The sequence below is a fragment of the Schistocerca piceifrons genome, chromosome 7 (genome assembly GCF_021461385.2).
Source record: "Schistocerca piceifrons isolate TAMUIC-IGC-003096 chromosome 7, iqSchPice1.1, whole genome shotgun sequence".
NCBI classification, from domain to species: Eukaryota; Metazoa; Arthropoda; class Insecta; order Orthoptera; family Acrididae; genus Schistocerca; species Schistocerca piceifrons.
In genome coordinates, this window is record NC_060144.1 from 511,941,363 (window position 1) to 511,968,858 (window position 27,496).

The 27,496-nt window shown below is 38.2% G+C and overlaps 1 protein-coding gene across 1 annotated transcript in view; it reads left to right on the forward strand.

Annotated features, from left to right (window-relative positions):
• The window catches only part of LOC124804594 (histone-lysine N-methyltransferase ash1), a 341,957-nt gene that overhangs the window by 290,070 nt on the left and 24,391 nt on the right, over positions 1-27,496 (forward strand). Inside the window, exons 15-22 of the mRNA XM_047264785.1 lie at positions 3,197-3,357; positions 6,668-6,970; positions 7,082-7,325; positions 7,406-7,741; positions 12,046-12,306; positions 12,402-12,549; positions 15,128-15,467; positions 26,991-27,116. Coding sequence (XP_047120741.1) covers positions 3,197-3,357; positions 6,668-6,970; positions 7,082-7,325; positions 7,406-7,741; positions 12,046-12,306; positions 12,402-12,549; positions 15,128-15,467; positions 26,991-27,116 — 1,919 coding nt within the window. The remainder of the gene's footprint in view (positions 1-3,196; positions 3,358-6,667; positions 6,971-7,081; positions 7,326-7,405; positions 7,742-12,045; positions 12,307-12,401; positions 12,550-15,127; positions 15,468-26,990; positions 27,117-27,496) is intronic.

Genomic DNA, 27,496 nt, shown 5'->3' on the forward strand with positions numbered 1-27,496 from the left:
GAAGGAACTTGTTTAGCTTTATTCTAAAGCATCTTCAGTGGTCAGTGTAACAATACGGCTTTTCGTACAATTTTGCTTGCTAGGATCATGAACAGTTTTCATAATTTCAGTTACTATTGTAAACAGTATTAATTTATCATTATTATTCCAGGTTTTTTGTTTCTCACATCATTCTACATGAAACTTCCTGGCAGATATCAGCGCACACTCCGCTGCAGAGTGAAAATCTCATTCTGGAATCATTCTACATGTTCTTCTACACATGTGTGGTTTATTTTATCACACAGCACTTCCACTAACACTAAATATATTCATGTTTATTTCCTGTACTTTGCTTTGATATTGTGGGTCTGTTTATCTTTTTTTCTTGTTTTGGTAGTAGCAGGTGCATGTGCTATATCCTGTGTGTTTATGTTTTTTAGTGTGGATGTGTGTGTGTGGGAGTGAGGGGGTATCCATAACTTGTGTGTGCATTGATCGTTGCTTTACTGTGGTGCAGTGGTGGGTAATTTAGGGTGGGTATTTTGCATTATTTATATGATACTATTATTGTGTTGTCTAGAAGGATGTTCTTTTCCTACCATAATAGAAGCAGACATGAACATAGCCAGATTCAGTAACAACAAACATCTTCTGACCCTACAAGAGAACTTCTAGATCCAAAAGGCAACAACTGAAAAGAAAGAAATAATGAAAGACCACACAATCATTATTTAAACTAATAAAACATACGGATTTAGTGTTAGTGAAAGTGTTGTATGCTAAAACCTACTAGAACAACATGAAGAATGATGTGTGTGCTTGGAGGGGGGCCATGAGTAATGATGATAATTTAATACTGTTTATAGTAGTAAGTGAAAAAATGAGAACTGTTCATGATCCTGGCAAACAAAATTGCATTAAAAGTCATATTATTACAATGGCTGCTGGAGGTGATTTAGAATAGAGCAAAAAGTGTTTGATCTTAATAAGACTTTATTACAGTCCCAAGAGACAGTTTAACTTGTGTAGCTTGTAATAATGTGAATCCAGGGAAAAAAAGGGGCATAAAACAAAGAAAACAATGTTTACTCTATAAGTAACAAGTTCTTTTTGAAGATGTATCATTTTTTACTAATTTTCTTCACTGCAGCCACAATCTCGTCGAACCGAATGGTATTTCTATTTGGTCAAATGACACAGTTAATTCACCAAATGACACACTTATTTACAATTAAATAACAAATATATTAAAAGAAACAATGGTCAAGGACTTCTTTTGAAGACAATCAAGAAGTCACTGAAATAGTTTCAGCTGTATGTGTTGCAAAGGAAGACAAAAGGTCAGCACAGCCTTAGACACTAAGTCAGGAGTGAATAAGATATTAATTTTCATAGTTAATATTTTGAAAGTGCAGAATTAATGACAACTTTCTGTGTAGCCATTCACAAACTGGGTTAAATTGGCTAACATTTAGACTGTAAAAGAAATGTGTTTAGGTGAAAAAAATATTTCTTGTGTGAAGAACTTAAGCAACATTTCTCTGATAATTTGTAGAGCATCTGGTACCACAGAATGTATTAGAAATTCTGTGCAAACAGTCTTATCAGCTAGCCGCAGGCTCCTGCAGTGATCTAATGTTTTTCTGTATTTGTTAAAAAAGAAAGGTGGGGAAGAAGAAGTGAATGAGCACATTTTACTCAGTAATGTCAATCTCAGATAACTGATTACATTTAGCCAAAAAATTTTGTGAGTAGCATACTGTTTGTTAGCTGTTTGTTAATGCACAAAATGCCTTTGTAGATGTGTGTAGAAGTACACTCTTAAGACAAAAAAACGATGCAACCCAAAGGAATAATCCGAATGGGATGGAAATCAGTAGAAGTGACTTACACATGCATATTAACAGATCATTAGAATTTCAGAAAAATTGAATGATTCATTAAGAGGAAGAAATTCACAAATTGAGCAAGTCAGTAATGTGTTGATCCTCCTCTCCTCCTTATGCAAGCAGTTCTTGAAACTGGCATTGATTGACAGAGTTGTTGGGTGTCCTCCTGAGAGGTATTGTGCTAAATTCTGTCCATGCTGCATCATCAAAATCCTGAACTGGTTAGAGGGCACTGTCCACAATGCTCCAAACATTCTCAGTTGGGGAGAGATCTGGTGACCTAGTTGGCCAAGGCAGAATTTGAGAAGCACTAAGACAAGTAGTAGGAACTGTCGCCATGTGTGGACAGGCATTATCTTGCTGAAATCAAAGCCTAGGATGACTTGCTGTGAAGGGCAACAAAAGAGGGAAAATCATCGACATACTGCTGTGCTGTAGATGATGGCCAAAATGTCCTGCTATTTAAAGAAATGGCACCCCAGACCATCACGCCTGTTTGTCGGGCAGTATGACAGGCAACAGTCAGCTTGTTATTTCACTGCTATCCAGGGTGTCTCCAGTTGTATCTTCGCTCGTCATTGGGGCTCTGCTCGAAGGAGGACTCATCACTGAAGACAATTCTACTCCATTAAACGAGGTTATAGGTCAAATCTTGTCAAGAAATGCCCCTGCCATAAGGTGCGAAGATCAGGAATGATGGGCTGGGGTGCCATTTCTTTTCGTAGCATGACCCCTTTAATTGTCGTATGTGGCACCATTACAGCTCAGTGGTACGCTGATGATATTCTATGCGCCATTTTATTGCCCTTCGTGGCAAGACGTCCTGGGCTTACGGCTTGCAGCAAGATAATGCCCACATTCACAAGGCGAAAGTTTCTACAACTTGTCTTTGTTCTTGCCAAACCCTACCTTGGTCAGCAAGGTTGCCAGATCTCTCCCCAACTGAGATTGTTTGGAGCATTATGGCCTCCAAGCTTCTCAGCATTCTGATGATCTTAGGATGACATACAACAAGTTGGTTAATTGTAAGCCAAATAACTGCTTGCATAATGACCAGAGGTGGACCAACACATTACTGACTTGCTCAGTATGTGAAGCTCTTTCTCTTGAGTAAATCATCGTATTTTTCTGAAAATGTAACCATTTGTTTGTCTGTACATGTACATCACATCTACCAATTTCCATCCAATTTGGATAATTCCTTCAAGGTGCAATTTTTTAGTGTGTGTGTGTGTGTGTGTGTGTGTGTGTGTGTAGAAATATATCTGTAGCAGGAAATATTTCGTGTTGCATAATATGGTAATAATGTAGATGTTTGTTTCCAGGGCGTTTTGTGAATCATTCTTGTGAACCAAACTGTGAAATGCAAAAATGGAGTGTCAATGGCTTATTCCGTATGGCTTTATTTGCTTTACGGGACATTGAGCCACTTGAAGAACTTTCGTATGATTACAACTTTTCTCTGTTCAACCCTGCAGAAGGACAGGTAAAAGATTTTCAATATAAAATTGGCCAACATTTTAATGTGTAGGCCATTAACTAAAAATTTAGTATCATTGCATATAATCTATGGAACATACTTCAGTCCAGAATTAAGAACAGTTACACTCAGTTTCAATCTAATGTTGATCCATAAGTTAAATTGTTTAATGCATATGCTTCAAATAAATCTATTTTGAAATGTTGCCTGTTCCTTTGCTAATGTCACTTGTGAGTAATCCATATCCAAGTGACATTACTTATTTCATGTATTTGTAGTTGTTACAGTAACCTTGAAACATAATTTGTACATCTTTTGAAAGAGAACCACAAGGCAAAGGGAGTGTATGTATCACAAATAGTGCTGCTTTGTTGCTTTTTTTCTCTACAACACTCATTGAATATAAGGAAATTGAAACCCATCATTTGCTTGTGGTTTGGTGACTTACAGTAAATCATTTTATATTCTTTTGTTTCTGGAGCCCAATAATAGAAGTTAGCATATGTATTGACTCCTCACTCAATGTAAAAGTAATATTCGTTACAACCAACTGTTTTGTAATAGCTGTTGCTCTTGTACAGCTGAATCACGCCATCCCCTGCAAGAGGGTCATTTTTTCCCTTGCTGTGTAGCATGTAAGTGTAGGTGGTTGACAGTGACCAACTATGGCAAATAAAAATTGCAAAGTACTTGTCTATGATGGAAAATTTGCTTCGCAGTTTACTGTAATTTCATGTCACACACATTACTGAAACTGATGTCGTTTCTCTCACCCAAATGAACTAGCTGCATCATTGTCTAAGTTCTCTTAGTGCTCAACTGAGTGTGGCAATATTGCATTTAGTATTTGTGGTATGTCAGGGTATATACACTCCGGGACAACAGGGAAGTCTGGGAAAAACCCGGGAATTTTTCAGAATTTCGGGAATTGTTCATTGTTTTAGTCTTGAGTTAAATTTTTGTAATTTTGACTGGTAAGAACTGATAGTCTAACAAAGAATTTTACTGTATCACACTACTACAGAATAATATTGCAGCAATAAAACGAAAACTACAGACTAAAACCAAAGTAAAACCTGCAAAAGGAAATGAGCCATTTACAACAACACACAAGCGCCTGCCTAAAGCAAAATGTGTCAAAGGCTTTAGGACGAAGATAATAGAATATTTCATAACAGCAAACTACTTCCGATGAGCGTGACGCAATAACTGTTTCATTAAGTTCATTTTGAGCAGTTTCCAGCAGGCTCCTGCGCATGTGCAGTTGAGTTCTGTATGAGCAGTACCTTCTGCTTCTGGCTACTTAAAGTGTTGCTGCAGCAGTATCAGGAAGTAGTCATGCTACCCAGAAAAATTTTTCTGGCGCGCCTAAGTTGCCAGATTCACGTATGCGTTGAGCAGTCTGGGTTGTAGTGAGGAGGGAGATAGTGACCCGTGTTTATGTTTAGTGATTTTGCTGCTTTCTCTTCATTTACAGTTCACACACCAAATAAAACAAAATGGGTTTATGTGGCTGGGTGCTATCAAGAGCATTAAAATTGATTCACATAATTATGGAAGGCTAAGATATGTTATTAATTTCAGTTTTCTGATTTTATTTTCTTTCCATGTTTTTGGCAGTCAGGCATTAATCGCCTTGCACAACAATGAAGTCGTTTTTGTCGGTTTTGCTAAATAAATGTGGCTTTTCTTAATTTTTCCACAGATGCAGTCAATTTATAAGAAACGAAATTTTTCAGTCCACACTGTTGGCTAGTTTTAATTGTTCACTGAATATTCAAGTGCACATTTTCATATTCCGGCACATATGGCATTATGCCATAATAAAGAACCAAACATGAGACAATATAGTACTGGTATTACAAGAAAATTTGCATCCCAAAAACTGCACTGAAAAGCTTAATATCAGGTTGCGGCCTACTTCATTGTAAATCTGGACGTATGAATGTGTTCTTTAAGCCAAATTATGCATTTTAGTACAGTTTACAGAATTCCTATTATCTTGGAGTATCCCCGCCTGTTTTCTGGCGCTTTCTGGCACCTGCTGAAACGAACCCATGTTGAAGAAGTCTCAGAAAAATACTGCAAATGTTTCTTTGAAAAATGTTATTTTCAAAGAAAATTTCCTTTTATGGAATATGAGTTATGTTATGCATTAGAATGTGCAATGAATTTCTTAAATCACAGAGTGTTTGACTCTCATTTAAAACTTAGCACTTTGAGTACCAACCACTTGGAATAATTTCGAGCCCTGATGACCAGACATAAATGTCATTGTTAAAAATTTTATTGGCACATTTGTGTGATGTACCTTACAGTGTAACACATGCTAAAAAACCAGTATTATACATGAAAGCTTAGCTTTTGTAGTAGCTACACTATGGACATTAATTTAAACCATTAACTTTTCGTACTTGTGTGTTCACGTTATTTAACAGTGATGTTGCTATTGGCTGACTACATCACATGTCCTATTCTCTGATTATTTGCTGTCATTGGCTGGTGAGATCATGTGACATGAGCTATGATTGGCGTACAAAAGCGCATTGCAACCAATATTTCAATGCTTCGGAAATTAACATGCTGTGCTTGGTGGAATTCGAATTTATACTTTCATAACACGAAAATATGCAGCGTACATTGTGCTGCACATCAAAGATCTTTTCAAAACACGTTCTCTCACCCCACCCCCTCCTTGCTGAGTTTCATTTTCTTAAGTGTGGGGAAGTTCTCCGCTGGTGTATATAAAACCTGTATGATTCTAAGAATTGATGTTTTTTACTGCTCTGAGGGAAACTACACTGTCGCTTATCATGAAAAAAGTGTATATTCGTCTTGGAAGGAGTGTATTTTCACATGGGAAAAAATGAATTTTCAACTGGGAGATCCGGGAATTTTTTTTTTTTCTTGTACACGTATACAACCTGTATGTGGAACATTTCACAGTTATTGAAATGTAACAAAATGTTTTACTAATATGTTAGTAATTTTTCAATGTGTAAGTAATGATCATCCCTCATGGAATATATTGGTTCCATATTATGAATATTTTCATGTGCAGTTTCATTATCACTACAGACAATGGATATTTGCGAAATTTAAAGTGCACTTATCTTTTGAGCCATAGTTTTCTCCTTAAAGCTACTCCAATTTGGTTGTCAAGGTCCTTAATTCCCATTTATTGTTTGTAGAGAGCTGGAAACTGCATATTTTATTTGTGGATCACAGATCTTGATGTACCCAAATATAATTTATAACTCTAGTTGTAGAGTGTAGCTTTTCCAGAATGCATGTGAAAACTTCACTTTTTTTACAGACTTGCAAATGTGGAAGTTCTCAGTGTCGTGGAGTAATAGGAGGCAAGTCACAGAGAGTAAATGGATCAGTGACACGAGTCGAAGAGAGAGAAAGGCGAATGGTAGGACGTCCACGGAAAAATTCCCGGAAAAGCAGTACCAGCATCTGCAGCAGTACAAATAAACTGAAGTATAAGAAGAGGCTTGGGGAAGGCTCATCAAGTCAAAAACACTGTAATATGACTCCAGTAAAGCCAATGTCGCACCAACAGAGATGTTTTGCACAGATGCATCACTGCTTTCTGTTAAGAAATCTTGAAAAGGTATTTATTATGAATCTTGTTGCCTATAATAATAGTCAAGAAGTAGGAATGTGTTAATGTAGGCTACAGGAGCTATTTTAGGCCTTTATAATATCTATCATGTCACTTTAGGTAAAGAGGCTACGAGAACGTCTCAAGCAGGCAACCCGTCGTGAAGAGCCACTTGCAGGAAACTATGCAAGACCTCAGGTCAAGCAGTCAGATGTGTTTCTTACCCAACTGAATGCATTATCCACTCCTAGAAACATCAGAACACGACGATTAGCACAAGCGGAAGATAATCCTGAACTCACAAGGACTGCAAGATTGGCCTATGTTTTCAGGGATTTGTACAATGTTGTTACATCTGCAAAAGGTAAACTTATAGCTTAACTCTGATGTGCAAACTTTTAATGAGATTTCATTCCAATTCAATATGCTTTGCTTTTGTTGCAGATGAACATGGAGAGATGTTAGCAGCACCTTTCCTGACATTGCCTTCAAAAAAGAAACTCCCTCAGTATTACCAGCGTGTTACTGATCCAATTGATCTGACAACATTGGGTCAGAATATTGTAACAGGCTATTATAAAACTGTAGAATCGTTTGATCAGGACATGAGTAGACTTTTTACAAATAATGTTAGATTCTTTGGCCGTACATCGGAGTTGGGAATCACAGCAACAAGGTTACGTAAAGTATACAATGTGGCCAAAATGGATTTCATGGTACAGCTTGAAGAAATATTGGGGGAAAGTCCACCATCATCATTTATACCAGAACATGATCCAGGTTTGTAAACTCTCAAAGCAGCTTTGATGTCAAGGGATAAAAAATGTTGATGTTAAGAATTTTTGTAAATGTTAGTGTTAACAAAAGTGTATTCTGTTCTATTTTTTAAAGGATAGTCCAAAGCAGTAACTCCCTCTAAACATAAAGTACCGCAGTAAAATGTGCTTTTTTATTTTGCATTCTACGGAAGGAATATTCACAGTAGTTATGTTGTTTTTAATGGTGAAGCCAATTACCATACGATGGAGGTCAACTGGAGTGACCAATATACATTTCTCATAAATCTCCATTAGTGGAGATGCTGAGTCGCGATAGGCACATTCCATTCCATTCTGGATTTTCCATTGTTTGATCTCATAAATCTCCCTTACATAACAAGCCTATTGTTCTTAAGAAGTTTGAGCTGTCAGTTCAGTTTTGGAGTATATCTCTGTTTTAGCCCATTATTGGTCACATACAGAAATATTATGAAGAAAATACGTTAAGATTACTTAAATTAAATGTATATGGTCATGTAAAGAATTTTACATGCATTTGGGGTTCTGTAAAATTTATTTTTTTCAAAATACAGCATGTTACTTGTAAGTGACATTGCTCATAAAAGGCGCATGCATGCTACAATTTAAAACGACAGTCTTTTTCCTGTGGATGAAAAATTGGTTGCATGTGCTTTATTTTATATGAATGTTTTTAAACAATTCCTCTCTTCAACAAAGCACAGAACCATTCCACATACTCCCGACGGAAAGCTGAAATCTTCTCTTTGGTCCATACTCCCCTCAGTGACCAAGACTGTCATATTGTATATAATTTACTGGCACAAGAGTCCGTATTTCTTCTTCTTAGGACTGAATGTGCATTGTACCCATCAATTCCAAAAGACTTTTCTGCTTCTTTAATGTGTGATAGCATTTCTTTGTCTGTACAAGGAATAGTATCATACATAACGAATGACACATCTTCACGTACAAATATTTTGAAACCCCATTTGTGATGGTTATTTTGAATGTACTATGCAGATTGCCAGCCTTTGTACCGTCATAAGTCACCATCATCTCATCAGTAGACTTGTCGTTGTTGTTGCTGTTGTTGTTGACGGCAGTTTTCTAATGCAGAATTGCGAAGTGGTTTGATCCCAGTTAGTGTGTTGTTACTGTGTGTTGCTAGCTCATTGTTCGCAAAACATATTTACCTACAAAATTTCTTGAGTAATTTCAAGCTCATAATGCCTGCAATTGTGTCACAATTTGTTGACTGACCAGTAATCTGTCCAAGAAGGCATACTTACGATACCAGTCCACTTCTCCACCTCACTTTTATTTGTGTTGACAGATACAATCATTTGTTACACTGAATATGCATTAGTTTCCCTAGAAATAGTATCCACAAGATAATTTCTAAAACATTGTCTTAAATATTGCAATGGTGGACCTGCCAAATGACTGTCACACACAATAGGTACATCAGCCATCACATGGAACTGGATGTCTTCTTTTATTCTGCTGAATGCAGTGCCGTTCTTCTTATTGCATTTGGTGTTCGTGTTGTTATGTGCCCCCCCCCCCCCCCCCCCTTTTTTTTCTTTTTTTTACCAGTATCTTGAAGTCAGACTCGGAAGGAAGGAAGATTTGAGTTAAATGTCCTATCAGCATTAAGACATTTGAGATAGAGCATAAGCTCGGAATGTTGGAAGGATGAGGAAGGAAATCGGCTATGCCGTTTCGATGGAACTTTCCTGGAATTTACGTGGAGCAATTTAGGGAAGTCATGGAAAATCTAAATGTGGACGGCCAGAGACAGATTTGAACCGTTGTCCTCCTGAATGTGAGTCTTGTGTACTAACCACTGTCACTTTACTCAGTCGCAATGATTCAGTTGTTAGTGCCTGAGGAAACTATGGATTCCTCATCAGGCTCTACTTCAGATTCTGGAATATCCAATAATCTACAGTTGCAAGCCTTCTCTGATTCATATTCTGAATGTTTGTCACAATTGTAGGCAACAGTGAGAGTGGCAAGGATCTTCTGGTGGTGAAATAATGCTGATTCTTTTATTTCTTCTGTAAAATGTGTTTGTTTCCATCTCCAATATCCTGTAAATGTGTAATCATGATGGTACTGAAAACATTACACATGTGTTATAAAGTTTGATATTGGAGCAATGCTGCCTTCAGGCAACATCATTTTCACAGTACATTTTTAGAAATGTCCCTCTTTCTGTTTGTATACAGTTTCCGCTGTACCAGATAAAACAGTGTCACAAAACTGAAAGCGATACTACTTCAGTATTCGATGCTCACATGACATAGCATGTCATCTGTCTAAGAGGCACATCATTCAGAAACTTCACACCAGAGAGAACAGAATATCACTGTATCAGGGAGTTAAAACATTGCTTGTAATCATTGTTGCCCACCCGAGGATGAAACTTGAAAAACGTCACAGAAAGCAGTGTGCAATTTTGATGTTGCTTGAGAGCAACATTGTCCAATAAAGGGTTAAAAAAAATCTGTAATTTTATTGACCTGTTTTGTGGAATTTCTTTGAGGGCTAATTTTAAATCTTGTGGGCTCACTTGTGGCCACCATAAAATTAATTTGTGAAAAATTTTGGAAATTTCTCAATGCACTCAATATTTGTTGAACCATAATTTTTAGTTATTCCTTTAATTCTCATGTAAATGTTTGAAGTTGTTATTGTTGCATGGGAAAAGGTTTGTCTTTGAAAAATTTTATGCTGTGATGTAACAACTGACATTTATGTGTTTTTTCTTTGGCATATCAGTTCTTATTTGATTGCATTAATTGATGTTTATAAATCAGTAAAAACTTAAAAATTTCAGTTTATATCAAGGATGTACCTGTGTGTTATGGACATTAAATTCACTCTTCTTAACGTGTTGACTGCATTTTCTGAGCTGTATTTTCTCTTTAATTGTAATAAATGATGATATAGTGAATCTGTAGGTGTCATAAGTTAGATTTCAAGTTGTTTCATGAAAGTGTATGCCATTCAGAGAGCTTTTATACTGTAATTGTCATGTGCAGACCGTGTGGTGTGTGTCGCGATTGAAAATTTCTTATCTTTTTAACATTAGGCCTTTATTTACAATTTATCTTTTTTTTCCTGCTGAGTACCACATGGAATAACTTATATCTTCTTTCTTTTTCTCCTTTCTTTCTCTCTCTCCAGTAGTTTTTCATTTTTTTCCCTATGTTTTTCTCTTCTTTCTTCTGTCTATATCATGCCTGTCTTTCTTTATTTTCTTGTGGAAGCCCTTAAAACTTTTACTTTTATTCTGAACTTTTCTCTCTCTCCCGTATCTTCTTATGTTAATGTGGCATATTATCATCATCATCATCATCATCATCATCATATTGCTTGCAATCTTAACACATGCCACCGAGAATCCAATGCACGTCATATGTCCACATAGCTACAGAAAGTTACATGCAATTGTGATGAAACATTTGCTTCCTGATTTGTTATGTAGTTTAAGGATTTACAGTGAGTGGTGGAATGAAATATAAAATAGAAAAGGAAAACCACCTGAAACCCTTAAACCTTGTACTACATTTGTTGATATCTACACTACCATCCCAGCAGATGGCATACTTACAGTTCTTGATCTTAACCACTTGAATACCTCAGGGTTAACAAAGTTATATTCTTCAGCCCCTGTTGTGGAATTCTACATCTGTGACCTATGCTAATATTACTTTTGTGTATGGGAGTAAGTACCAATTGCTGTGGAAAACTTGCTAAATCTCTGGAACTGGAGTTCCTGGAAATCCACACCAGCCCTGAAATGTGGCCACAGGTGATCTAGCACTGCTATCTGCAGTCCCAGTTACCTGAACATCCAAATTTATGCCCAAATACTTAAATATAGCACTGCAGTGCACAGGAGCTCGCCCCATCCTCAGAGTAGGATTCCACAAGAGAGAGAGGCTGCCTTTGAGCAGCAGGTTGATAGTCTTATGTGCTGAGATTTTTTAACTTATCTGACCACCACTTTTGCATTTTTTGGCACTGGATTACCTTCTAGAAAGACAACTCCTGTTAAATTTGAAGCAGCACATTTGATTCCTCCACTCCTGCAACCTCTCTCCACCCGCCTCTTCCCTAAATACTGAAAGCCAGAGTCTGTTACAAAATTAACACAAGAGTGTTGAAGGAATAAGAATAATTGCGATGTTCTGAGAGTTTATACATAGTCATAAGATTTTGTTTGCTTGGCTAATACTCATACGTGGGAATAGAGTATTGGTCATATTATATTAACTAGCATTTGTGTACTCTCAGGTGGTGAGGAGGAGGATGTCATACGATGCATCTGTGGTTTGTACAAAGATGAAGGCATGATGATCCAGTGTGAACGGTGTCTTGTTTGGCAGCATTGTGATTGTGTGAGAGCAGATGAAGGTGTGGAACACTATCTCTGTGAACAGTGCAACCCTAGACCTGTTGAACTTGAAATTCTGATGTCGCCACAGCCTCCTTATGCTACACCAGGGCTCACCTACTATATCACACTTCTAAGGGGAACGTTACAGCTTCGCCAAGGTACACAAATAAGGCATAAAGTAGCTATTAAAACAAATTTTGTAGAGCAGATTAGTATTTTAATATACTTGTGAAACATTAACTTTTGTTATTAGGTGACACCGTTTATGTGCTCCGGGATATGATAGAGGAAAATGCTCCAAAGACATCACCGCCAACTAAACACACATACAAAACTGTTAAAGATGTGAAGTATTCAGACTTGGATATATTCAGAATAGAAAGATTGTGGAAAGATGAAAAGTATGTCAATTTTTTTTCTCATTATTCTGTAATGTTTTCATCTTGTGCTTAATGTAAAATTAACCATGAAAGTAATGCTAAGGTTCAATTCAGTTATGTATGACATTACAATCAGTTATTATTGATTTCCGTTTCGAATCTTATAGAACAGTCTTGTTATTTTGTAAACTGAAATAGTTCACTTTTATTCACCGTCTGTGACAGTTTCTCATTATAGTGTTATATTTTGTGCCAAGTACTACTGCTGCTATCAGCATTCTTGATTTTTGTTGTTGTTGATTGACACAGTATCATGAAGGAGCTCACCATTATTTTATGTGTGTGTGTGTGTGTCACTGTTATTAAAGACAAGTATAATTTGGAACAACAATTATGCATTAAGTGGAAAGGTGTACAAGGTAATATTTTCATTTAGTTTTTAGTGTTAGGCAATAATTATATTCTTCCATTCTTTGCACGTTACTTAAGGAATGCTATGAAAATATTATATTGTAATGTCTATCTTGACAAGAGTCGTGTGGCATTGGCAGTACCAGAAATTTAATGTGTAGCTGGTAGTAACAGGAAAAAACCTTCTTATTTTTTGGGCCAATTTGGTGCCAATTTTTTCATATTGAGTGTTATTATTTTCAAATTTGGTTTTACTTTTGCCCAATCTGGTGTTATTTTTTGCCAGAGTCTATTTTTACAAGATTTGATATTGGTTTTTCCAATTTCAGTGTTAGTTTTTGCCACATTAAGTGTCATTTTCTTCCCAGTGCCCTTGTTCTTTCTCCCCCTTCCCTCCACCTCAAAATTCAGTGCATTTTTTCAAAATTTTTTGCCATTTCAGATTTTTTCTCCGTGCCCAATCCTGTGCTATGTTTTGCCAAATTCAGTGCTGTGGTTTTGTCAAATTCCATACTGTGTTTTTTCCGTATTCGGCAGTGTGTTTTGCCAGATTTGGCACTGCGTTTTGCCAGTTTTGGCACTGCATTTTTACCAAATTTTGTGCTGTAATTTTGCCAAATTTGACGTTGTATTTTTATCAAATTCGGTGCCATGTTTTTGCTAAATTCAGTGCTTTTTCTTTCTTTTTTTCCAAATTCAGTGCTTTTTCTTTCTTTTTTGCCAAATTTGGTGTTATCTTTTTCTCAATTACTATGTTATTTAATTCTCAATTTCAGTGTTATTTTTTGGCCAAATTCAGTACCTTTGCTATGCCAATTTTTGTGTTATTTTATTGCCAGTTCAGTGCTATTTTCATTGCCACAACAAATTTCGTTGCACGGGAGGTGAACTATCATTCAAAATGTCAGATTTGAGGTGAAATCGAAATGCAATTTTAACACTCAATGACTATCAGTTGTGAACATTAGTAAACTGTCATCCTCAGATTTTTAACGCTTTCACACGGTAAAATTACAATGTTCACAATGTCACAAAAATTGCCAATTATGAATTATTTCACTAAAAACAGCAAACTTTTTTTTTTGTTGCTTTATTTACTAAATAGTAGGATGAGGGTTTTTTTTCCTCCAAATTCGCCAATTGAAAAATATGTCATCTTATATTCGTAGATAAAATTATTGCTGCTGAGGTCAATGTTTTTATGTTGTGTAATAAATTAATGTGGGGGTCTTCTTACATTTACAGATGAGGCTTTGGCAAGTGAGATCACTTGCAGATTTACTTTGAAGAATATTTTCGCATTCTCATGTCAATATAGATGCAAAATCCGCTATGTGAAACTATCATACCATTTGCTATGTGCAACTGATGAACTAACATCACTGGTGTTGGACCCACTCTAGACTAGCGCAAGAGACAAATTAACACTGACAAAAATATGTTTTCATAGGACACTTGGAACATGAAACATGTGCTTCAACAATGCCAGATAGCTGCCATTGTTGTAGAGCACTGTTGATTTTCGAGGTTTGTTACAGTGTTGTGAAGTTGTATGGTGTCTGCTGATTCAGCTGTATGGAGCCAAGAGAATACTGTATTCTTGTCATTCAGTTTGCCTATATTGTTAGTGCTACAAGAACTGTAAATTGTAACAATCAATAGCAGATGCAAGTTTCTACCTTGACTCAGCTGCTAAGCAAGGGTCTATGAATGAAACTGTCCTCTCGATTTACTTCTCATAAAACTTCTGAGAGACCAGCTTGGTCATAACCTCAGTCCCAGTACAGATATTTAGAATATCAATAACCAAATACAGCAGTTGTGGGCTGACATATCCCAGTAAATCAGTGTTTGCATTTTACCCTAAAGGCAGCAACATTTTAATTACAAGAGACCAACAGTGTGTGTGTGCTTTCAATTTTATTGTTCATTTAACTTGATTTTGTAATTAATGATACAAAACCACATCACCTCCCAAAGTATTATGTGTAATTTCACTTTCCTCTCTCCTCCAAGAGACCCAACTTTTTTGTTTGTGAGTTTATCTGCAGGTATCTGAACCAGGTAACACAAATTTATTTAACTAAACAGCTTTGTCTTCCTTATCATATTTCTTTTTTTTATATATAGTAGAAAACAATAATATTTCATTGTGTGTAGTTAAAGACATTTTTTTATTACTTTACAGGAATGAAAAATTTGCATTTGGGCATCATTACCTTCGCCCACATGAAACTTATCATGAACCTTCTCGGAAATTTTTTCCCAACGAGGTTATGAGAGTACCTTTGTATGAGGTTGTGCCCTTGGATCTCATAATGGGACACTGCTGGGTGCTTGATTTAAATACATACTGCAAAGGAAGACCTGTGGGTGCACCTGAGGAGCATGTATATATTTGTGAATACCGGGTTGACAAGAGTGCCCATCTTTTTACAAAAATTGCAAAACCCAGGCATTCAATTTGCACTAAAACTTATGCATTTGAAACATTTGATACTCGTCTGAAACCACAGAGGACGTACACTGTAAGTTTGTCAGACATTTAACATAGCGACAGAAATTTTAATCTACTTGCAAAATGTGTGTTACTATCTTCCTATTATTAAAGTATTTCATGGAAAGGCTTATTTACTTATTTTGTAAGTAGTAATAACATAAGTCAGTATGTTTACACTTTTCAGTATTTAGTTGTATTTTTTATTGCTTCAACAAACTTCACATTTTGGTATTGACTTCTTCTGATTGTTAAGCAGTGATGCAAAATACTTTGAGTTTGATATGCTATTGTATTCTCAAACAAAAACTTTGACTACCACAAAATCCAACAATGTTTGTATAACATCTGAATACTAGGTGCAGGAAGCCAACATGCTTGCAAAAATATGAAAATTTATGTTTCCAATTATTTACTATAGTAAAACTCCAACAATACTGTTTACCATATCCACAGTTTGTTTTTGCCACTATTGGTGGCCCAAGTAATTTCAGGATCAAACAAATCATCAGCTGTACAATGGTATTGAGAGATAAAACCCGTTCAAGTGACTGGAAGTTGCAAGCATCATTTATGTACCTGAACAGATGGAAATAGCTTTTCTTTTCCAGTTCTAAACAATATGTGGCAAATTTTGTGTGTAGGCTTAGTAGTGATTCTTTATATTCGTAATGTAATAAGAGTAATTTTTTAATATAATCAGAGTAAATAAATTAAAATTTGTAATGCAAAATAGGTCACTGAAAGAGTTTGTTATTGTGTGTGGCTCATGGTGGATTTGTTTAAGTGTCTGAATGGTGGATTTGTTTAAGTGTCAGGTTGGGCCGGCCACGGTGGCCGAGCGGTTCTAGGCGCTTCAGTTGTGAACCGCACGACTGCTACGGTCGCAGGTTCAAATCCTGCCTCGGGCATGGATGTGTGTGATGTCCTTAGGTTAGTTAGGCTTAAGTAGTTCTAAGTTCTAGGGGACTTATGACCTCAGTTGTTGAGTCCCATAGTGCTCAGAGCCATTTGAACCATTTTTTTGTCAGGTTGGTAAAGGTAGGAATTCAGAAGTCAACCCACCAGTTTGTCCTAGGAATTTTTGTCTCGCTTTATGGAAGTATGACTCCTTGCAAGTTTTATCTGTAGTAAATATGTTAAGACAATTTAGAGGGGATAGTAATAGAGAATTTACTCTCCTCATATTTGGTAGGCTGCAATCACAGCAACACTGACATCGGTGTATTCTGATGATGACTGACAGCTCAAGATAGCCGATCTTTTCAAAGCAGTACGCCAGTACATTCAAGGTCACAGGGCAACTGATCTCGACACTGGAATATACAGACTTTGGACAATGGTCAGCGGTATTACAATCACTATATTTCTTCAATCAGATCGGTGAACATTCCCATATGCAAAACGTGGATCGTGAGAAGTTTTTGAATTTAGTACAAGAAAGGAGGAGTTTTTGGCATCCCGAGTCTGAAAGAGATAATGACAGGGATATATCCTAGAATCTATGGTCTGAAACCACCCTTTTTTTGGACCACAAGTGTTGATAACTTTTTTTTTTTTTAGTTCATGATTGTTAGCTGTGTATAAATTATTATTACTGCTTACTGGCATTTTTATGTCAGCAGGGTGGTGATTCTGTTACGTGAAGTTGTTTGCAGATGTGGTATATGTGTTTCCACATTTCAGTGCATTTTTATTCTAAAATTTTTATTTATCTTTTATGCATATGCTGAATGACGGTCATTTGAAGTCATGCAGAATATCTGTAATCTTGATTTTCAATGTCACCATGAACCATCTCGAGTAAGTCTGGCTATGTCAGTCACTGAGAAAAGGGTGCACACTACTTGCCACGTTCTTTTTGAGTCAGATATAGGTTTGAATAGATTGCTACGCTTCTTGATTCTGCCAGCAACTGACAGAAGACATTGGATGCACTTTGACTGAACTGTTGGGCGACCTCTGTCAACTGTTGTCAGTGCAACTGTGAATGCAACCATAGGAGCGTTAAGTACATGTCGTTTTAGCTTATAAAAAATGGTAATGGAAAGCCCTGGATGGAATACATGTGATGGAAAGAGTTTAGGCAACAACCCACTGCACAGTTGAGATGCATAACAAGAATGAAAATGTTCTGGAGCTTTGAGACAGTGTATTTCTTAAGGACTTTCTAGAAAATGCGCGCACACACACACAGACAGTTACATTGTCTTGGCTGTGTATTTTGTACCAGATGGATCTGAAGAAGGATGTTGTGTGAAGTTTCTTTTAAGTGCATATCAACTGCTGAACACCTCTCTTCCATTATTTTTGTTTCATTAATGTTATACGGTAAGGGTGTTTCCAAAATATCTCCTCTGAAGTTGTGAATGTATTTGCTGCTTCTCACGTTCATAAATTGCTTACTAGTTTTACATAAAGGTTTTTCATACTAGCAAAACCTTCAGAACCATCCACAATTCACGTTTGGTATTTTCCTGCACAACACCTGTGTAAACACGTTATGTCAAGAGCATCACTCAGTACTGGAGTGATGGCGGTTTGTACAAAGTTGTTAGAAATTACCTATGTGTTGCATGTTTTGTGAATAGAAACTCTTTCTGGGTGTATCCTTTAAGCATATGCATGATTATTCCGTGAGGTTTTGTACTAGGAGACGGATGACATTTACATCCTGCCGCAATATTTCAGCTGACAACCATTCAGTCATCTCCTGATGAGTTTACAGAGGAGATTGCTGGTGCACTTTGCTGACTTTGTACCAAAAATTTGGCACGATGGCACATGTGCAAAGGTTTCCACTACACTACTGCCCTCTGTTGAGTTAGTGCACTCTGTCAAATTTTACTCCATCTACTGCATGTAGGCATGTGCACAGTGGTGATGATGTGTCGCTCAATATTGGAGTGATGGTGGTTTGTGTAATGATGGTAGAAAGTACCTATGTGTAGAGTGTTTTTTGAAACTGTAGGCCTCGAGAATTAAAATTCAATTGTCAAAATAATAAAGTTAATTGTACTCGGATGTGTCATTAGGTGTAAAATTTTGTCTTTCTGAAGATGTCAAGAAATCACCAGGTCCCAAGCCTTACCAAGCAGAAAACTGCTGTTGCAATTAGTAAGGTCTTCCAGCAGATGTATTTTCACAGGTTGCTTAATAATAGAATCCAGAAAGGTCTCACTGTGGCAATGATTTTCATGGCAGAATAATATATAGAATGTTCTACTAACATACAATATTCGGCAATGCCTGGCTTACTGGGTTGCAAAAGGCAATTGTAGCAATCATGTTCCACACACCTTTCTTGAACTGTGTGTGTGGTCTCGTCAATGTTATGCCATGTTGACACTTTAACTCGAACTTTCTGCAAACCCATATCAGCCCTCATCAGAAGCTGGGCCACATGTGAAAGCACCCATGTCATATACCAGCTCTGCTGCAATCATTGCACAGCTTTTTATGTTTGTGTAACTACCAAACAGCTGTCCACCGAGATGAATGGCCATCGCCAAACTGTGGTCAAGAGCAAAACGGACCACCTTGAAACACAACATGCAGCTGAATATAATATACTTTAATTTCAATGGCTGCTTCACAACTTTGAGTGTCTGGATCCTCCCCTCCACCACCAGCTTTTCTGCACTGCACAGATGGGAGTTATCCTTATAACACATTCTCCACTCCCGAAATTGTCCTGGCTTCAACTTATGGCAACCCACTGACGCCCACTGTCCACATAACATTTTCTGCCCTCTCTGTCTTATCACCTCCTCCTAATTCACGTTCCCTCATCCCCTTTGTGTGCCACCTTCTGCCAATGCCCCCACCCATCTCTATTTTATGCATCATCAGTTATTTTGCCACCCATATAGCTAAATTCATCAGCTATGTTTAGTATCTCATTTCCTAATCTAATTCCCTGATTTCACTTAACTACATTCCATTACCCTTGTTTTACTTTTTTTGATGCTCACCTTGCACACTTCAAGAAGCTATCAATTGTGTACAATGGCTCTTCCACTGCAGTAAAGCAAAAGGTGCTGTGAATTGTGCTGTGCAGATTGGAATCTGCAGATTACCGTATCAGTATGGCAAAGCTGACATTGGACACACAACATGCACAGCTGATGAAAGGTGCATGGAACATGAACACCGGACTCTCCTTTTCCAGTTCAGTAAGTTGGCTGTAACTGAATGTTGTATCTCCACAGAACATTCTATGGATTATTCTGTCTTCCAGCTGAGTCAGCCAGTCATAGCTGAACATTGTATCTCCACAGAACAGTCTATGGATTATTCTGCCATGAAGATCTTGGCCACAAGATCATCATACTGGGATTCATTCTGTCCCTCACCCTTTCCCTCCCCTTCCCCGCCCCGTCCAGATGGCTGCTTTCATTCAACATGACAGTTATTTCATGGCTGTGTGTGTGTGTGTGTGTGTGTGTGTGTGTGTGTGTGTGTGTGTGTGTGTGTGTTTAAGAATGCACAATGCACTGGCCAAAATCTCAATGTGTAGCAGGCTTTTTGTTATGCCTGTCTGCAAATCAGTATGTCACCGTCATGGTGAGTAGCAGTCTATCCTTTTCATTATAGTTCAGTATGTTAGCTACATTTTATACGCAGCAATGAATGATCTAAAAAAGAGCCATATGCAATGTTTATGCAGTGTGCTTTACCTCTACAGAATTCTTAAAATTTCATGCAATGCCTCGTGTATTTTGTTGCAACACAGTATCTATGACAAATAATGGACAGAAAGGCTCTAAGATGTTAAAGAATCAAAATTTTTCACCAAATAGTTTTCTTAAAATCAGATGATAAGTGTTTCATAGTGGCCGACACATTCACTCGGGCACGTCAGTGATAAGTCGTGTAATACATCTGCGCTGTGCACATGGGAGAGAGTAATTGTATTGCAACACATCGTGTTAGGTTACTTGGCTTTCCGTCCTGTGATGAAACATTGTGTTTGCTATACAGTGTGAAACAAATTGTACACAAAATTACTGAAAACATATCAAGAATCAGAATCAACAAATGTTGAGTGAAAACTTATTACTGTGGTTTCTAGTGACTGCCGATATATCGAAGCTATATCACAGATAGGTTCACCCTTTCCTTGAGTGATTACAGTTATGAATATATGGAGGACAACTGGTGTTATGGAAGAGTAATGATGAAAGAACACTAATTTACTAAGATGAGTCCAAAGTGACACCTCGCTTTCATCATAGGCTTCTAAAATCATACTAAAACTGCAGGAGATATGTAATTCATAGTCACGAAACAATATTGACACACGTGTGTTTGTACATGGAGTAATTCCTTTCTAGAGGAGCCTTAAAGTTAAACACTTCAGTTGTCAGAGTAATCGTATTTATTTTGTATCATGGGTGTTGAAACCCAGAGCAGTCGATAAAGTCATGACACCCAGCGCTCCAGGAACATTCAACACCGGTGAGTCGGCGGACCGTATGGTTTAACAAGTACATAGGCAGTGGCCGGAGTGTTGTGTACCAGTGCAGGTAGCGGGATAAGTTGATGACAAAGCCTCACATACCACAGAAAGCAGTGAGAATGTCTGTAGCAGTCGGAGAGTTAAAGCTGTACTAATGCGATCTGAAATATCCATTGCCTTTAAACACAGATTGTTGGTGTTCTAGCTCCTTTGAAGGCTGTCTCGATCAGACACAATGTGTGTCTGGTACAGCAGCTTCGAAAGGACACCCACACCTTAGCAACAGCATCAGTTTGTTCAGTTTGTTGAATAAAAGGTAAGCTGAGGAAAGGACATGATGGGACAGAACTCAAGCTGCCAATGAGTCACAAAGTACCCATTAAAGTACAGCTGGCCACGATGTGCCAAATTTCACAAGTGCAGTGTGCATAGGTCACTTGTGAGCAAGGACCCGGCTTGTCAGTCAGGTTTGCTCAGTCCTTCTTGTAAGTAACTGGAACAATGCAACGTTTCATTTAGCATTTGTAGTGCAGTATTTTGCAGTTGGCGCGACTCTCTGAGTTCGGCAGAATTGTGGTATCAGCACTATTTCACTATTTATTTGTGGTATTAAAGGCGTTCGCAGGTCCAGTGGCTTTTTCGACAAAAAGAAGCTATCCAGTGATCTGTTGTCACATCATCATCATCATCATCATCTTGGACAGTTTCTAGCCTCTATCCAGGTCTGTTTGAAACATAAGCCTCTCCATTGTCTTCTGTCTTCCCACCATCTCTCTGTCTTCACCTTGGTCCAGTCTGGATGCATTCCTCCACTCCTATCAGCCATTTGTCTCTTGGTCTTCCTCTTGGTCTCTTTCCTTCCAATTTTATCTCTTGTATCCTCCTGGGTATCCTCTTCTCCTCCATTCGCTTAACGTGCCCATACCATCTCAGCCTTGATTTCTCTGTCTCCTCTTGTAATCATTCCACCTTCATTAAGTCTCTGATCTTCTCATTTCTTAACCTGTGTATCTTTGTCACTCCAATACTGTTCCTCAAGAATTTCATCTCACTAGCTTGTACTTTGCTTTTCTCTCTTCCTTTTATAACCCAGGTTTCGGATGCATTTGTCGGGACTGGGACACAGTTTGACCAGTATATAACCTTTTCACTGATTTGGTGTACATCCTTTCTCCATATCAGGCTTTTGACACTCTTCTGAAATGCTTCTGCTTTTCTCCCCCACTCGTTTATTTGTCTGTCGTTTTTTCCATCTTCCTGTATCAGAGTTCCTAGGTACTTGAAACTCTCCATTCTCTTCAATTGTTCTGTACCAATTGTTATTCCAGTTGTTCCTCTCTCCTTCGTTCTTGTGATAATCATCTCACTCTTACTTATACTCCATTTCATCCCATATTCTTGTACTGTTTGTTCCCATATGTCCAGTTGTTTTTGTACTTCCTCCTCCTTATTCCCCCAAATCATCAGATCCTCTGGAAACACCATAGCTTTCATCTTTCCTTCACCAATTACTTGTGCTACTGTACTCATTGTATCATCCATCGCTACAATGAAGAGTAATGGTGAAAGTGCACTTCCCTGCCACAAGCCATTCTTCTGTTCAATCCAAGCTGATCTCTCTCCTCCCACTTTCACAAAGCTCACACTTCCATGGTACATTTCTGTTATCCTCCAAATAATCTGTTTTGCTACTCCTTTGTTCTCCAGGGCTTTCCACACTTTGTTTCTATGTACACTATCATACGCTTTTTCAATGTCCAGGAAGGTCATTAGTAGATCTATTCCATATTTATAATGCTGTTCCTGCAGTTATCTTACAGCAAAAATTAGATCCATTGTGGACCTTCCTGTTCTGAAGCCGTGTTGCTCTTCTCTCATCCCTCCTTCTAATTTTGCCCGAATTTGTGCTTCCAAGATTTTTTCAAAAATCTGTGCACAATGACTCATCAATTTTATCCCTCGAGAGTTCTTGCACTATTTTCTATTTCCCTTCTTAAAGATCATGACAATTATTCTCTTCTTCCAGTCTTCTGGGATCATCTTCTGTCTCCACACAATCTTCATTACTCGATGTAGCCATTGTATCCTCACCTCTCGTGCTGCTCTCACCATTTCTACACTTAGCTCATCCAGACCTGGTGACTTCCCTCCCTTCATCTTGCCCAATGCGTGTTCCCCTTCTCCCCATGTAAGGTCTTTTTCCATTTGTTGTTCCTCCTCTTTTTCTCCTCAGCTTGTTCCTCCTCATCCCAGTCTCCATTCGGGTTCAGGAGTTCTTCAAAACACTCCTTCCGCATGTTCTTGAGTTCCTTCTTATTCTCTACATCTTGGCCACTTTTGTTCACCATTCTGGCATAATATATCGTACCGTTCTTCCTCTTACTTTTAATCATCCCATATAACACCTTTTTTGAACTTTCACTATCCTCCGCCACCACTCTTTTTTCTTCTTTCTTTCTTGCTTGATACTCTTCTCTTGTCTCTACTCTTCTCTTCTGGAACCATGCCCTAAAGGCTCTATTCTTCTTCTGTACTATATCGTTTGTGCCATCAGGGTGTTTCCTTCCATCTCTTTTTTGTTGCTTGACCTCCCACACATTGCTTTCGCCACACTTACTAATGTTCCCTTGAATCTACCCCATTCCTTTTCTACCATTTATGGTTCATCCTTTGGGATGCTTTCCTTTACTACTTGTAGGCACTGTAGCCTACTTTCTTCCTCCTTCAACTTCCATACTCTTATACGTCTTTTCTGGTTTTCTGTCTCTTTATTATCCTTAGTCCCTCTCAGGTTAATTACCAGCAAATGGTGGTTGCTATCCAAGCCCTCTGTCGGTATTACCTTAATGCCGTACAGGAAGTAGACTTTCTCTATAAGTCTTGACTGTACTAGGTAATCTTATGGCTCTCTCTTTTCCAGAACCAAGAGTTCCCAACCAGCAAGCCATTCCTTTGGCAGAACGCCAATAGAACCTTCCTCGTTTCAGCAGCCCCGACCCTCCGGTCCAAGCACACTTTCGCAGCCTTGTCTTTCTCTTCCAATGTGTGCATTTAAATCCCCCATTACTATCCCATTCTTCCTTCCCATCTGTTTCTGCATTTCCTCTTCAAACTCTTGCTTCTCCTCAGAACTGCAACCCACCTGTAGCGCACACACACTTGTATAGTCTCTATGGTTGTCCCCTTGACTGATGTCACAATCCTTTAAAATAAATGGGAATGACAGAAGAGAGGGATGAGAATTACAGTTCACATAAGTGATGGGTACTGCTTATTTGTCACGAAATGACATTATAGTACTACACAGAAGGAATTTAAACTTTGCAATTGCAACAATTTCCAGTGGTAATAAACAAAGGGTATGGAGACTCCATATGTTACTGCAAAGTGTGTTGGTTAAGGCAAGGGTATGCCTGGAACAAGTTTTTGATTTAAAACTCGCTATTGTTGAATTTATGAAGCAAAAAGTTGGAAACTGTCCAAGTAAGACATTGCAAGATAACTTTTTTCTGATTTGAAGGGCATGATTTTAAAAACAAAATCGTGTTGTAGAAGGGACACATTCTGGCAAAGAAAGCCAGTTCCCTAAGCTCAAGTTAAACAAAGTGAGAGGTTTGAAGAATTCATTGTGGCCTTGCAAGAATTACAACAATAGTTTTATACAGGTTTTGAGGACACTGTCAAAAGTCACATCAGTTTCGAGACAGTTTGCCATTTCAGTTGAAAGCGCCCCTGTGTATATGCAGACTGATTGACCTCCAAGGTAATTCCAGTTTTAAAAACAAATCTTTAAAACTGTCCAGGATGTCTGCAGTGCTTTTCTCAGATAGATTTTCCAAGTCTCTCTAGTGAGATGGAAGAAGTGCTACAATATTTTGACATGAAATATTTGTGTGAAAGACTTTTTTTCAATTATGAAACTAAATAAGTCACAATTATGTGGCATGCGAAACTCTCTGAAATCATGTGCGTCTGTCCGTGTGCCGACAGTTTGTACCAGACAAAAATTATATTATGTCTTCAGCATGCCAAATATAATTAATTAATACTGAAAACTTGATTTGTTTGTGATCTGTGTTGTTGAGAAGTGTGAAACCAGGTTGTATGCAGTGCAACTGTACGGCCATTTAAATGCAATGCGTTCCCTGATTTCCCCTCTTCTCCATCCTTGCACTCAGAAAGTGCTGCATGGGGGTGGGGGAAGTGTGAAGCAAGGCTGAGCGCTTTGGCAGTGGGGCCTGGGCGTGGCCTGTAAGCCAAAATCTTTACCACCCCTCCATTAGAGGGACACTTGTGAAGAATGAAGCAACATCAAAATTTATTAATAAGTATGATTCGTTGTCATAAAGACTTGAGCCTTGCTGTGGGAAGTCCTGTATTCTCTCTGGTAGCAAACTCATTTATGGTAGACTTTGAGGAGAAGGCACTCGAGTCTGCAGAGCTTAAACCAAACTGGTGATATTTAGATGATACTGTTGTAGTGTGTTCCCATAATGAGGAAGAGCCATCATGAGTTTTACATCTAAATTCTATCCATGAAAATATTCAGATTACAATGAATTTGGAGTAAGGTGGCGGTCTTTCTTTTCTTGATATCTCAATCCATTGGAAAGTGGATAGATCACTAGGGCTTTTTGTTTTACTGTAAGCCTACATGTGGATCTATATTTTCAGCTTTCTAGCTGTCACCACCCTTCACATACTGTGGGCATCCTTTGTATACAGGCGCATAAGGCATGTGTTGTATCTGATAGAGACAGCCTTGCGAAGGAGTTAGAACACCTGCAGTCTGCGTTTAAAGGCAATAGATATTCTTCCCATGAAATTAAGCCAGGTTTATTGAGGAGTAAACATGACCATAAACCTCAAGGGATGTCCCTCCAAGATGTGGGTAACATTTCATCTAAATTAGGCAGAATCCTTAAGAAACGTCATATTAAACCCAGGCCACCTATAAAAATCTGTGCTCTTCTCATCTCAGCAAAAGATGATCTGGGTTTGAGGAAGGCGGAATTCCACAGATTACTATATCAATGTAGCAAAGCCTACAATGGTCAGACAACATGCACAGTTCATGAAAGGTTGGTGGAACATGATCATCAGACTCACCTTCTCCAGTCCAGTAGTGTTGGTACTCCACAGGACATTCCACAGGCTATACTGCTATGAAAAACTTGGCCACGACAAGATGCTACTGGGATTCAGTTATTAAGGAATCTGTGAAAATATGTTTTGCAGAAGACATTATTACATGTGATGGTGCCTTTCTACTTGATAAGTCTTGGGACCTTGTGATTTCTGTGATATCTTCAGAAAGACTAAATTTTACATCTAATGACAAATTCAGTGACAGTGAATTTTATTATTTTGACAACTGAGTTTTAACTGTGTGGGCCACAGTTCAATAGAGGGCATACATGCAATATCACTGTTGTGTGTGCGGCTGTCTGCTGTAGACTGAACAGTATTCAACAAAAGGGCTAAACTTGACAGAGGGATGTCGTACAGTAAAACCTTAAGCACATGCGCCACCGTACAAATTTTCAGTATAAAGTCAGCGACATGCACCAGTAATCTCCATGCTAAAATCACCTTAAGATGGCTGAATGGTTGTCAGTTGAAATGTGGTGGCAAAAGGTCATTGTCATCCAGCTGCAACCTCAAAACCAGCCGGCCGTGGTGGCCGTGCGGTTCTAGGCGCTACAGTCTGCAGTTGCAAGTTCGAATCCTGCCTCGGGCATGGATATTTGTGATGTCCTTAGGTTAGGTAGGTTTAAGTAGTTCTAAGTTCTAGGGGACTGATGACCTAAGAAGTTAAGTCCCATAGTGCTCATAGCCATTTGAACCATTTGAACCTCAAAACCACAAGGAATACTCATTATGCCGGGAAAACTTCAACAATAATGTATATGGTCATTATTCATATTACCCTGCTGGTGCAATAGGAGCAGACAGTTGTTGATATTTCAGTGCTGTGAATTAAGTGAGATTGGATAACCAACACTTAATATGTAACACTTACTTATTATTAGTTTGCACACTTCACATATCACTCTGCTTGCATACGTGTAACTGAAGCTTTTATACCATCAGCCACATGGACCTGTAGCACCAAGATCGCGGGGCCGAAGCACAAGCTCAAGAGCAGCAGAGGAGGAGGCAAAGGTTCAGCAACCTTCTACTCACCAAGATGAGGAGGAGGAACTGCCTCTAGCCAGAGTAAGGGATGACACTTTGGCACGAAAGGCATGTTGCTGCTTCGCTTATTCGCTTCAATGCATGTCCACTTGCCAGAGCTAATATTAATAGTAATGCTGTTAGTGTTTATGTATATCCCTTTCTTCTTATGTTGCACCTTTTAACTCAAAAACACTAATTGTGCATTTGTTGACCATATTTGTGGCAGATATTAATGCCACAATAATTTGCTTTCTGTGTGTCCAGTACATTTGTGTGGCTAATGGTATTGATGGAAACTTTGACAGTGGATTATCATTTTCATTCGTGTACTGTGCGTTATGTCCAGATATCTTGCATAGGGCGCTGTTTTTGCATGTATGTGTGCAGTAAAATTATTGCAGCATGTGTTTGCTTTATGT